This window comes from Monodon monoceros, unplaced genomic scaffold (assembly GCF_005190385.1).
Source record: "Monodon monoceros isolate NGI ecotype Baffin Bay Population unplaced genomic scaffold, NGI_Narwhal_1 Super_Scaffold_11, whole genome shotgun sequence".
Lineage (NCBI taxonomy): Eukaryota > Metazoa > Chordata > Mammalia > Artiodactyla > Monodontidae > Monodon > Monodon monoceros.
The window spans coordinates 104,199,470-104,213,629 of record NW_021703767.1 but is presented as its reverse complement, the minus strand read 5'-3'; the positions used below and the strand labels follow the sequence as shown (position 1 = coordinate 104,213,629).

The 14,160-nt window shown below is 43.9% G+C and overlaps 1 protein-coding gene across 7 annotated transcripts in view; it reads left to right on the top strand.

The window, feature by feature from the left end:
• LOC114890950 (schwannomin-interacting protein 1) overlaps positions 1–14,160 on the top strand; it is a 567,141-nt gene that overhangs the window by 526,860 nt on the left and 26,121 nt on the right. For all 7 annotated transcript variants that reach the window (XM_029214918.1, XM_029214922.1, XM_029214920.1 and 4 more), the window contains one exon: positions 11,045–11,163. In XM_029214918.1, coding sequence (XP_029070751.1) covers positions 11,045–11,163 — 119 coding nt within the window. The remainder of the gene's footprint in view (positions 1–11,044; positions 11,164–14,160) is intronic.

Sequence of the window (14,160 nt, the reverse complement as noted above, 5' to 3'; positions counted from 1 at the left end):
AAATGCTATGCTACGTGAATAGTTGCTGGGTACGTGGCAAATTCATGTCTTGCTTTTTGGAACTTTCTGGCATTTTCCCAAATATTTTTGATCTCTGGTTGGTTAAATCTGCAGGTGCAGAACCCAGAGACATGGAGGGCTGACTGTATACAAATAGATATTTTTAAGAATAAGATGTTTAAAACGTAAATAAAAATACAAGTTTTAATAATTTCTTCTTCCATCTCCTGTCACTCTGAGGTCAGTTGTCCAAAACACTTGGAAAATCGGTATATCCCTGCCTGGGTACAGTAGAATTTTTTATACCAGTTGCACTGATAAATACCGCATGTATATAGGGATTATTTTACAAGCTTGTTTCAAAGTCAGGCAAACAGCCTTCAGGGGAAAGGTCACTTTATGATGACTAAAATTAGATTCCACCCAGGCAAAGGAAGGAAAAGAGTACACATCTGTTCCAGTTCCTTAGGGAAGGTCCTGATGTTTCATTAAGGACCTCTGGTTTGTTCAGTAATAGTAGTAAGACTGTTCTCAACAGAAAGCACATCTTAGTGTCTAGGAAGGAAAGCCTGCACCTTGGCAGAATCCTAGGTGTGAAAGCCCGGTCTATCACGGCCCTGCCTTTCTCTGAGCAGCCTCTGACCCGCTGGGTCCCACAGCCCACTGTCTTGAGGACACAGAGGCACATAGCCTGCCAGTCGATGTCCTGATCCCGTCAGCCGTTACTCACCAAGAGCCTTCCTGTGTCCCTGGCATTGTGTGCGGGGCCAGGATCCCGAAAGGGAGGCTGGGCTTTCCCTCAAGGAGCTCACAGTCCAAATGGGGAGGCGTACAAACAAATAAGCTGCCGTGGAATTGATGCCACCTGGAAGGATGTGGACCTTCAGATGGTCAGTGTGGACCTAGAAAACGCACAGCCTGCACCATCTCAGGGCTGGGGATAGATCCAAATTATACCCGTGGAGAGAGAGAGGAAATCAAGAAAATGTAACGTGAAGCACGGTAGAGGACTGGCTCCCACTTTGTCCCAGAGCAGAGCAAACACCGGCAGGCTGGCCTTACCTTCTGTCCCCAGGCCACTCCTGGCAGAAGGAGCTGCGGGCAGGGCCGTGTGTGGTCGGAGGATGGGCAAGCCGACTTTGCCTGGCTTTGTTTCTCCGGGGTGCTGTCTCTAGTGTGGTGCATCCAATTATGGTGAAAGATTAGGGAGGAGCCCGTGAACAAATTAAAAGGCTGGAAGGAACAATATTTAAAGTGAAGCCACAGCTGCGCCTCATGTTTTTTTAAAAAGGTGAATGGAAATGACTGCTTGAGATAAACTGTAATAAACAGGAACGCAGAATGCCAGCTGCCATTCCAGACAAGAGCTCTGCCCTCCCCACACAATTACTGAGGAAAAGCAGCCGTCAACCTCCATGAACCCTCCCGTCTTCCTGTCTGGAAGGGCTGAATATGCTTGAGGAACCCCGTTAAGTTACTGAACCCCGGAGCCCAGCCCTACCTCAGCCCCCCGGGACAGTCTCTTCCACTTTCTGGGCCAGGGTCTCCTTTTCTTTCAAGGGAGAAACGGGCCCGGTTGGTTTTAGGTCTTGTAAATATGAAGGCTCGTAACTCCTAGTTCAGGCTTCTTTGCATCGTATCACCCTGTTGGCGCACCTCGGTAAGCCAGCGTGGTAGGGAGTGGGTTCTTTCAGATAACGAGATTTTCCAGATACATAGTATGTGAATTATACCTCAATTTAAAAAATAAACACACACACATTTTGGGCGGAGCGTACGGTTTATTTTTTAATTGAGATATAATTCACATACCATAAGATTCACATGTCCAAGTATATAGTTTGATGGTTTTTAGTATTTCATAAGGTTCTACAAACCACTAGTATCTAATTCCAGAATATTTGCGTCAGCACCCCCCAGGAAAAGCCTGTCCCCGTTAGCAGTTACTCCTAATTCCCACCTCCCCACCACAATCATCAGTGTACTCTCTGTCTTTTCTGGATTTGTCTGTTCTGGGCATTTCTGGATCTCTTTTATCCTTTTCTCCACTCTTCTCAGGAGGTTACCCTGCCCCTACCTTTAATATTAGCAACAAGACCATTTAATGAATTTCTCTCTGGATCAGACACTGTGCCAAGTACTTTCTATGTAGTATTTCATTTAATCCTTTTTATTATTATTTTAATTTATTTATTTTTTATGGTACGCGGGCCTCTCACTGTGTCAGTAGTGAAGAGGTTAACTTGGGTCTTCTTGGTCCCGATTGCCCTGTGCCGGGCTCCTGCTCTCCCTCCCTCCTGGTCACACACCTGTGTTCGGCTACCCCAGATCCTCAGCCCACCTTGATATGGGAGGCGGGGGACACCAGCTTCCTGGTGGTTGATTGTGGTTTGGCTGTTGCATAACCTTGCAGTAGGTGTTTTGGACTGTTGTGTTCTGACAGAGATACTGAATGACTGAGGTGGTTTTACAGACTTGTAAAATGGCACCTGTTAAAAGTCGAGTCCCCAGATAACACTGTCCTGTGTTAAAAGTAGTCTCTGAAGGCAATCATCTGAGAGCCCGGGAGAGCACAAGACGCACCCAGCAGTTCATGTTTTGGATATGCTGCTCAGAGGTGAGGAAAATTTTCAACTGTGTCCCTTTAGGACTTGACATTGAAACACTCCCACTACATAAGTCATCCTTGTAGATTGCACCCTGGGCTCCTGTGCTTCCACCAGAGTTCCCGTGCAGCCGGAAATGGCTACTGAACTTCAACCCTAGGGGTTTGTTAAATACTTTTGCTCCAGTACTTAAAAATTAGATGTTCAAGGGTTAGGGACTCTGCAGGACAGCACTTCTTTTTTTTTTTTTTTTTTTTAAAGAAGATGTTGGGGGTAGGAGTTTATTAATTTATTTATTTTTGGCTGTGTTGGGTCTTCATTTCTGTGCGCGTACTTTCTCTAGTTGCGGTAAGCGGGGGACACTCTTCATCGCGGGGCGCGGGCCTCTCACTATCGCGGCCTCTCTTGTTGCGGAGCACAGGCTCCAGACGCGCAGGCTCAGTAGTTGTGGCTCACGGGCCTAGTTGCTCCGCGGCACGTGGGATCCTCCCAGAACCAGGGCTCGAACCCGTGTCCCCTGCATCGGCAGGCGGACTCTCAACCACTGCGCCACCAGGGAAGCCCAGGACGGCACTTCTGTCTGCCTGCTCATGTTTATCTCCTCTCCCTATAGCGTGAGGAGAAGGAATGCAGTCGATAGGCCAAACCATCCTCAGGGTTAACTAATTGTAAACAAACATCTCCATCCTCTGAACTGGCATCCCAACCCTTTTGATGCTGGCAAATCCTTAAGGAAAACAGATGTCAGAAGGCCCCTGGACCCTCCATGGATGCCCGTCCTGGACTTCAGGTATCTAAAGGCAGCTCTCCCGTTGAGTCTGATGCTGAGCAAGTCGAACCCAGGTCTCAACATTGCCCAACAGCCCGGCCTGACATCTAGTCCAGAGGACTTGTTTAGGTAGATGGGTGCGAGGATGCACAGATAAGAGATTTCAACAGCATTTCAGGAGACCTTTCTGGATCGTTTAGTGTAAGTATCTGAAATAGAAAATGTCAGAAAAGCAAACTGAAAACAGAACAACCAGACTTACTATCCATTCAGTGATACAATGGAAAGGTACTAGGTTATTTAACTTTCACTTCCACTAATAATTGAAAAGCTCTTCCCAGGAAGCTTGCGTCTTGAAGTAAGATGCAAGAACTTGAAATAACCTGCACAGAGCAAGTATTTATGCCCTTGACATTCAAAAGCATACAATCCGTATTTTTACAGAATGCTGTTTTCGTATTTTGATCTTGCGATAAACCCATAGTGAGAAAATAATTAGAAAGTACTATCAGTATATTTGGGTTTTCTTTTATTTTTTGTTTTAAAGAAAATTAACAAAATTTGCCTAATTAACGAATAAGTGCTGTCCTTCCGATTCCTAATGTTTAAAAGCCTCAGACTCCTCCACACTAGAATGCCGCCTATAAATTTAGAGTAAAACTTTCTTTCTTAAGCCGAGGAGAGAAATGAGAGGGACTATCATTTTACTAAAGGAAGAGTTCTTTTCCACCGGGAGCTCCAGAATGCCAGTTGCATTCCCTGGTGGATGCCGCTAATGGCAATGATGCCAGATATCACTAGGCAATAGATGGCGCTGAAGCAACGGGATCACTAATTGCTTCAAAACAGGCATCCTGGCAAGGCCTTTGGCAGAGGCCAGACGGCTGCAAATGCAATGCACCTGGATCCAGAGTCTGGACATTCCCCAGGCAACAGATCTGTGCTCAATTAAAGAAGAAGCAACTCTGTGTTGCATGTAGCTCCTCGATCTGTTCAGGCGTTTAAAGCCATGGTTCTCAGGATGTTTGAGCCAGCAGCATCTGGGAACTTGTTAGAAATGCACTTTCTCAGCCCCACCTCAGACCTTCTGAATCAGAAAAATAGTCTCTGGTTTTGCAAGCCTTCCAGGTGATTCTCATGCATAATCAAGTTTGAGCACTACTGGCTTAAAGAAATTTGTGACCAGAGAGAGAGAGGGCCACGTTGTGCGTGTACCCACCCATGCGATTCTCCACTTGGCACACCGATGGCACAGCAACCTCCCTGCATCCAGAGTTTCTTCCTGGGCCTTGGGGGACCAGGGCATTCATCAGCTTCTAGAATAATGCAGCCCCCAGCCCTTAGGGAGTTTTTTCTCAATGGCACGTTGCTTTCCTTTTTCTCATTGGTTATCATTGCTTTAACAGACATGAGGCCTGTGTGGGACACCCAGGTAGAAGATGGAGAAAGAAAATTCAAGGCCTGGAGGCTTCTTCAACTTAGAGAAACTTCTTGTGAAATAGCTAACCCCTCGCAACTTCTGAGGCTTGTTAGAGATGCAGGGTCTCAGGCCCAGCCCCTGAATCAGAATCTGCATTTTAATAAGATCCCCAGGGGATTTGTATGCACCCTGAAGTGTAAGAAGCACTGACAGAGGTAACAGCTTTAGCAAGGCAGAAAGGAGGCTGCTAGAAGTGGTATATTCCTGGATTTGTAGTGAATTGTACTGAGGTAGCATTATAAAATAAGCACATCCAATAATATAACAAGCTATTTCAGTTCCCATGGTGCCCAGGTAAAAGTAAGAAACCGTGGAGCTGGGAAGGAGGGGAAGATCAATCCAGGGAAGAGATGGAAGACAGGAAACCTGGGGGGAAACATTTTCCTTTCTCCCACTTCCCTTCCCCACAGCTGAATCCCATCCAGGCCCCGGTTGCCCCTGCTTCCAAGCTTAACATCGGCTTTTGTTCCTAGAGCATTGCTGTGCCATTCGCATCAACTGCGCCCCCGGACTCTCTAAGCCAAGCTTCCTTAAATAGTCTTCCTCCTTTGGGGAGTTTAAGGAACCCCTTCCTCTGGGTCAGACAGGCCCTCTCCTTGCCAGCTATCTGGAATCAGCATCTGTGCAGGACTCAGAAGGAAGCAGCTGCTCGCAGTGTCCTGAGCACCAGCTGGCTTTCGGTTTAGGCTCGGGATGTTATGTTCCAAAGTGTGTTTCTGAGAACCTCAGTGGGCCCGCAGCTGCCCCCAAGAACATGCAGTTTGCCAATTAAATTTCAGAAATGCACAAGACACACAGCCTTCTGCTTATACATTTATAAGGCCGGCATGTGAAAGACTAGGTGGCCCCTGCTTCAGAGACACAAGGATGCTTCGAGCAAGGTGAACGGGGTGCCAGAGGGACGAAGGCGGGACCCAAGGAGGGGCTCGGGTAACCGGTGTGTAAGGGCCGGGTGCAGCCGTGTCCCGAAGAAAGTATGGAAAGGACTTGGGGATGGACCAGATTTGGAGATAGCCAGTATTTACCCAAGCAGAACATTAGCTTGGGCCGTTTGCTTTTTATTTCTTTTACCAAATCCCCCCTCTTTCTTCTCGTCGACTTTGGGGAATTGCAGCAGAATGGTGGCACAATGGGAAAGGCTGAGCACCGGCGTTCGGGGTCTGAAACGGCTCAGTGGTCTGTGTTCTGAGATCTTGGCTCACAGGATTCCCTCAAAAGCCATCGTGAGCCTTATCTGCCCAGGCACAGGGGGTGGCAGCAGGGAATTCGTCGACAGGCAAGGACAAAACACTGCCTGTGGCTGGTCAATGGTGAGTTTGTGAGCACATTTTCACTCTTGATAATGGTCTCGATAGTCTTTCTGTCTCATAGTGATGAGCCGTCCCTCCTCAGGTGCCGTCTTGCTTTTCGCCTGCAATATCCATTTTAGACGTTTCACTTTTGTTTTATGACAGTATTTCCCAAGGCCATTTTAGGAGGGGACATGGCTCCGCTTGCCATAAACACACTTGGCGAGTGTAGTTTTGAGTCCGCTTCTCCCTTTTCCTGTGCACGTCACTGTTCCTCGCCCTGGGGCGTGTTTGGGCTTTGGGGGTTTGGAGGACATAATTGCCCTGCAGGTGTAATTCCTTAGAGAACAAAAGAAGTTTGAAACTACACATACATACATACACACACACACACACACACACACACACTCATACTTTACACATGTGGGCAACAAGAAGGAAATCAGGTTCCAATTGTTGAATTTTAAGAGAAAAACTGTTTTACTAGTCAGTTGAATCATAGTTACCTGAAAGGTTAGGGCGGTTTGTTCCGAAAGGAGGATTGAGCAGTGGTGTCCAAAGAGTGGCTCTGATAAGAAGATATTTGTATTGTAAGTATTTGCGGTTATGATTAGGCATGTGGTGTGTATGTTTTGCAGTCAGGTGTGTTCTCCTTTTCTGAGAAAGCATCACATCCGTCTCAGGAAAGAAGTCGATCTGAATCGAATGAGTCCTGCCTCTTATCTTCAACATGGTGTCCACGTGGACACCTTAGCGATCGATGTGGAGAAGAGATGTGGAAGATCTGGCACCAGAAAGATGGACTTGAATCCTAGCTCTTCTATCTAACAGTAGGGTAGCCTTCCTTCACCCTCTGTTTCCTCATCTTCAGACCAGGAATTGTTGGAGGATTAATCATAATAGCTACCGTTTATTGCAGATTTACATTACCATAGGGCAGGTACTGCTACTAAGCAATTTACCTAAATTGCCTCATTTAATCCTCCAACATCAAGTGGGATCCTTTACCTCTGGACTGGGAAGGGCTTTCCAAGCACAGAGCCAGCAGACACTTAAGAGGGAGTGAGCTATTGACTTAACTGTATAACATTTAGATGCCAAACTCAAAAGGACTAAGCATAATGCTTACTCTAAAATGTTCAGAACTCTCAGACCTTTATAGAGAAATAAGCAAAGCTAGGAGTAAGTAGTTTAGAGAAAAGCAAGTACATTAACTGAAAAAATTTAAATATTTAATCAAAGAAATTAAAATAAAAAGAATAGCACTTTTTGCCTATCAAATTAAAAACACTGGCATTTTTTTTTAAGTGAAAATACTCAGTGTTAGCCAGGATATAGTGAAAGCTGCACCCTTTTTCGTTGCTGGTGGGCATGTACATTGGAACAGATTTTCTCTCGAGCGGTGTGACAGAATGTGTCAGGAGCCTCAACAAGTGTTCACACTCAGCTGATCTGGTAATCCCACTTCCAGGAACTTATCCTGAGGAAATAATCAGACATGTGGGCAGGAATTCATGTAAAATGCTAACTTCTCTGTAATTTTTAATTGGATACAACCCAAATGGGTGACAATAGAAGATAACTCCAGAGGAGAGAATGATATGCGGCCATTTACAATTGTATTTTTTAAGAATTTTGAATGAAGGAGGGAAATTCTCATAATATAAACATTATGATCTCAATTTTATAAAAAAGAGAAAAATACACATATAAGGTAAAAAAAAAAAAACTAGAAGAAAATATACCAAAATGTCAGCAGCGATCTGTGTCTAAGTGGTGGGATTATGGTGGCTTTTATATGCTTTATACTTTTCTTGATTTGTTCAGTGGGATCCAGAGAGAGAAGAGGAGAAGGGGAGAAAGTTTGTGTATTACAAAACAGTTGTCTTTAAACTGTTAATGAAGTATTCTGTATAAAAACAGTAATTAGTGTAAACAGAAATATTTTTAAGACCTTCTCCACTATCTATAGCTTTAGTATACAAAGTAAATCAGGAAAGATAGACATGAAATCAAGTGTGTGTTCGCGCCTCAGACCTGGGAAAGGTGTTTTCTTTAAATGAAACCTCTTCCAGACCCCAGGCTGATGCTGGACAACATTAGTCATTAACACACATGTTGTGATCTACCGATTTTATATTTGAATATTTCATTCCACTCAACGGTTTTCTGACTGTAGAGGACATTGAGTGAGATTCTCTTTTGGCTGTTATATGGATTGAGAAATAGGTTCACTGACTACATTGAATCTGTGTGGCAGATTTGGGGATTTTGAAATGAATTTGTTTTAAATAAAGATGTCAAGTGTTGTGGTTCTGTTTTGGCAGGACCATCGCCAGTACCAGCCTTACATATCTGGAAGGGTGGGTTGCTTTAATTAACGTTCCCAGCAGTACAGTTGCAAGTACTTAGTGAAATTAAAAGCATTCTTACTTCCCTTTACGACTTCATGGTTACTTTCTCAGGGCTCAGTGCTGTGCTAGCCCAGTAACAATATGAGATCAGCATCACATCTGTAACTGTATAAAAGTAGTCTTGGGACTTCCCTGGTGGCGCAGTGGTTAAGAATCCGCCTGCCAATGCAGGGGACACGGGTTTGAGCCCTGGTCTGGGAAGATCCCACATGCTGTGGAGCAACTAAGCCTGCGAGCCACAACTACTGAGCCTGAGTGCCACAACTACTGAAGCCTGTGTGCCTAGAGCCCGTGCTCCGCAACAAGAGAAGCCACTGCAATGAGAAGCCCACGCACACCAACGAAGAGTAGCCCCCGGTCACTGCAACTAGAGAAAGCCCGCATGCAGCAAGGAAGACCCAATGCAGCCAAAAATAAATAAATTAATTAAAAAAAAAAAAAGTAGTCTTTCACCTTGTGGCTGTATTAACAGATACACACAAATACAGGAGCTCCTAGTATGACGCAGTTCCACTGGTACATGACAAAATGGCGGGGGAGGGATATCTATATAGACAGATAGATTTAAATATAATTGCTAAGTATGAAAGTTGAAAGAATGCTTGTAGTGTCCAAGAATTTTAAAATGTTAGAGAAAAGGAGAATGAAGATGAGCTTTCCTTCGCCCAGAAGTTCTCAAACCCATTGAAACTCAATACCCAGTGCTAGAGTCTAGGGATGTGTATTTTACACTTGATCTTAGCCCAAAGGCACAGAAGCAATGGGAATGTGCATTTTAAAGCCTCTACAGGAAATTCTGATGCAGACCGTTGAAGCTGATGCGTCTTAGTGGTGCTGCGCTGTCGTATATTTTATTCTGTGCTTCCCATATGATATCTACTAGCCACCTGTGGCTCTGGAGCTCTTGAAATGCAGCTAGTATGACTGAGGGACTGAATTTTTTATTTTAATTAATTAATTTTTAATTTGAATGTAAATAGTTACATGTGACTAGTAGCTATCATAGTAAACAGCAGCCTTAACCTGTAGTATATTGCCCTTCACTTGGGGATGAAATGAAGCCATTTTTCAGCCTGTCCTTCCCATAGGTTGTCCATTTCATTACCGTGACACAGTGATGCTCAGATGATGGCTCAGAGCTTTCACTGTAACTTGTGGGTACTGGTAGCAGCAAACGTGGCTCCAGAACCTCCTACTGAGAGAATCAAGGCGGTCGTGCGTTCCATAACCACGCCCACTCACGTGAGCTGGGTTTCGTTATATAATTTGTTCCGCAGAGTCCTCAGCCCCCTGCTCAGAACATATAATGGTGCTTCTCACAGCCTCCCTCATCCCACCAAACAGAAAACCAAAATCTCATTCTCACCCCAGGATGTCTAACTCATTGTTTGTTTTTTGTAGTTGTTTTATTTTTAGCTAAGGAAATCATATCTCATCTTCTGTTGTTTAAAGGGTTTAAAAGTTCAGCATGGTGAGTTTTTATGGGACTTTTATGCGAAGCCAAGTGTTGTAAACGTATCCAAGTTATCTCAGTAGTGTAGTTTACCAAATCCTTTTCCTATGCACACCGATCTGACTTCCCTTCAAAATAGGAAACAGATGGGTCCAGTGAGAATCCTCCAGCTATTCCAGGCACTAGGTTAGGATTTCTCACAATCTAAACCTGGTGAGATGAGCTTGAATGGAAACAAGAGTCCCCATCAAGACTGTAATGGGTGGAGGCAGGGGCTGTGTCTATCCGTCCTGGGCCGTCTTCTAGCGTCACAGCGTAGCTCCTGCCTCTCAGAGAGGCTTGGTGCCTGTTGGTTGAACGAATCAATGTTCTTGCCATAGAGAAAGTGGACTGAAGGGACCATGTAAAGAAGGGAAAAGATCCAGGGAAGGGCCACATTTGAGATAAAAGTGATTTGATTTAGGACAAAGTGCTTGCCCTCCATGACTTTACTCTGTTATATTTAGCAGGTAAGAAGAAGAAAGATTATAGTGCCAAATAACCTACAGGTGACCCTTTAACAACCCCTGGGGATAGGAGCGCCGATCCTCCACGCAGTCAAAAATCTGCCTATAATTTATAGTTAGCCCTCTGTCTGTGTGGTTCCGCATACGCAGATTCAACCAGCTGTGGGTGGTGTAGCACTGTAGTATTTACTCTTGAGAAAAATCTGCTGTAAGTGCACCTGAGCAGTTCAAACCCGTGTTGTTCAGGGGTCAACTGTGGTTCTGTCTTGATGATGATCATTTACTACCGTGATGGTGATTTCCGAGACTAGTGATCATAAAGGACTCCAAAGCACTGAAAATGCTCACAGACGTGGAATCAGGAAAGACTGGTTGAATTTCAGTCTTAATAATTCAAATGCTCTTGTGTTTTGGCCTGTTTACTTTTTGTCTAATATTATAGTTCTAAGAGACTTAGCAGTTAGATCGCCTCAGGTTGTGACGTATCTGCCTGCTTATCGGCATGTCTTATTTTCCTGAAATTTTAGGCACAGAAAAATGAAAGAGAATCTATCCGACAGAAGTTGGCACTTGGAAGCTTCTTTGATGATGGCCCGGGAATTTATACCAGCTGTAGCAAAAGTGGGAAGCCAAGCCTTTCCTCCCGGTAAGTGTTTTGAGTTGATTTTCTGATATGTGCCTAATGGATTTTGTCATCTGACTATGTATGTCTAATAAGAGATATCCTTTAAATCCTTGAGGATTTTTTCCCCATAATACTGCCACCTTTATTTGCGTGCTAGACAGATCCCTCTCCACCTGTTTGTTGGGTTTGTTTTTTGGGTTTTAGCTTTGGGGATTTTTGGCCCATTTGCCCAGCCATTTGAGGTCAGATTTCTATATTTCATCTTTTTTCTAGACACAATTCTGATTTTGCATTGTGAAGGGGGAGTCAAGCTACACTCTTAAGCAAGCTGACTGGTGCTTGGAGAAGTGTGGCAGACCACCAGATTTCCCATTAAGCAGTCCCAAAGCATCCAGCCTGACCCCCCGATGCATTTGATTGCAATGAATACTGGTAACTGAGAAATACAATTCCCACTTTGATCATTGAATGTTTACTACAGAGCTTAAACTGTCCTGCAGGTGGTTTTTTTTTTTTACCTTAATTGATTTCAGGGTATCACTGATCATTTGCATAACTTCTAATTCCAATTAAAATATATTAAAATTATGATTCTATCTAGAAAATAGGATTGTAGACCAGAGCTTCGCAAACTTTAATGTGCATATGTATCACCTGGGAATTGTGTTAAAATGCTGATTCTGATTTAGTAGGTTGGGGTGGGATGTAAGGTTCTGTATTTTTTTTTCTTTTTAATTTATTTATTTATTTATTTTTGGCAGCGTTGGGTCTTCGTTGCTGCACTCAGGCTTTCTCTAGTTGCGGCGAGCAGGGCCTACTCTTCATTGCGGTGCGTGGGCTTCTCATTGCAGTGGCTTCTCTTGTTGCAGAGCGTGGGCTCTAGGTACACAGGCTTCAGCAGTTGCAGCACACAGCCTCGGTAGTTGTGCCTCGCAGGCTCTAGAGCACAGGCTCAGTGGCACACGGGCTTAGTTGCTCTGCGGCATGTGGGATCTTCCCGGACCAGGGCTCGAACCCGTGTCCCCTGCACTGGCAGGCGGATTCTTAACCACTTCACTACCAGGGAAGTCCCAAGATTCTGTATTTCTAACAAGCTCCCAGCTGATGTTCATGCTGCCAGTCCATAGGTCACACTTTGATTAGGGAGGGTATAGACAATCTGCAAAATTAACTATTATGAGTACAGGTATTCCAAGTGATTAAAGCACATAAAAGATTGTTTTAATAAAGATGGTAGTAACTGAAGACCCATCAGCATTCTCTTGATCCCTCCCCAAATATCCATTTCTTGTCACAATGCCTGGCTCTTCCTTTGGGCTCTCTAAGAGCAAATATCCCCTGTATAAATACTAGGTATACTTACCATGTTAAACCAGGTGTGGGAGACAAATGATAGCATTCATGCATTCATTCAGCCAACGGATTTCCACTCTTTCTTTCATATGAGGCCCAGAATTAGACACTTTAGTATCTATTTTATCGAGCTTTCAGCAAGCCTCATACTTCTGTCTGATCCTTACAGATTCATCTAAATCAGCAAAAATCAGAAAGCACACACACACTCATATATGTGCGTATTTAGGAGTCACTCCTGGTGAGTTAGTGCCTGGAGACAGGAGCTGTGGCCTGGCAATGCAGTGTTTAGGCGTGTCCTCCTCAGCTGGGTGTGGGCCAGCTCAGGCTCAGAGGATTCCCTCGCTCTCGGCATATGTCATTCCAGAGCTGGAAGGTCAGCCTTCCCATTTGCTATGGAAGCACCTCTTTCTCCTCCTAGTGGGATGTGGCAGGAGGACCTCGGGCCTAGGGACCTGGACACCTGAGGGTTAGTCCCAGTCAGCTTCTAATTCTGAGACTTGAGCAATTTACTTAGTTTTTTACCATGCCTCAGTTTCCTCATTTTTGTAAAATGAGTAGATTGGACCCCATAGTCTTATAGATCTCTGCTACTGCCCTCTAGTAGTCCCCAAAGCACCAAAAAGTTTTCTTCTAGAAACCCCATCTCTTTGCTCAGCCATGTCATATCCATCTGGTCCAAACGGGAGCTGTGGTTTTTAAAATCGAAGTTGTGTGTGTGTGTGTGTGTGTATGTGTATTATATGACTTTGAAAGTAAAGTATAATTAACTACAGAGTATATAATAACAACATAAAAGTAACAGTCCCTGGTCCCATCCCTTTCTATCCTCATCTCACTCTCCAGAAACAATAACTTTTAACTCCTTAGTTGTTTAAGCTGGTATTTATGTCTCTGAGTAAAATGCTTATCTTCTTACCTTTTACTTTTAAACCATTTACTGACTGCTAAATACGGAAGGTTGGGATTTAACTCTCTTTTACAGCCCTCCCACAGACATATCTATATATCCCTCCCCATCCTCCTAATATAATTACTTTATAATTTGGGGTCAAATAACTGTTCAATTTTACATTATTAAGGTCATATATTATTCACCTTGAACCATGTAGTAAACTATGATTACTTGAGAAATTTTATTGTTTGTTCTGAAATTTAAATTGCCCCATTTTCCCCTTTGCCAGTCCCTGATTTGACTGCTGTATTATATTCCACCATGTGAATGTATCTCTTCTGATGATAGGCATTGGGTTGTTTCCGAGGTTCTGCTTTTATAAACAGTGCTGCTTATAAACATCCTTGTATGTGTCTTCTGCTGTCTGTGTGCAAGAGTTTCTCTCTGGTGTGTACCTTGGACTGGTATTCCTAGGAAAATACATGAATGTTCCTATTTAGAAGATAATGCCAAACTGTTCAAAATAGTTGCACAAGTTACACTCCTACCAGCAATGCTTCAGAGATCCTGCGGATCTATATAGCCTTTCTAACACTCAATATTGTCAACTTCTTTCACACTTTTGTTAACTGAATGTGGGTATTAAATGATATTTCATTATGTTTATTAGCCATCTCTGTTTCCCCTTCTGTGAAATGTCTTTTTGGGCCTCATGTCCAAATTTCTATTGGATTCTTTATGTTTTTTTCATTGATTTATGGAAGTTCTTT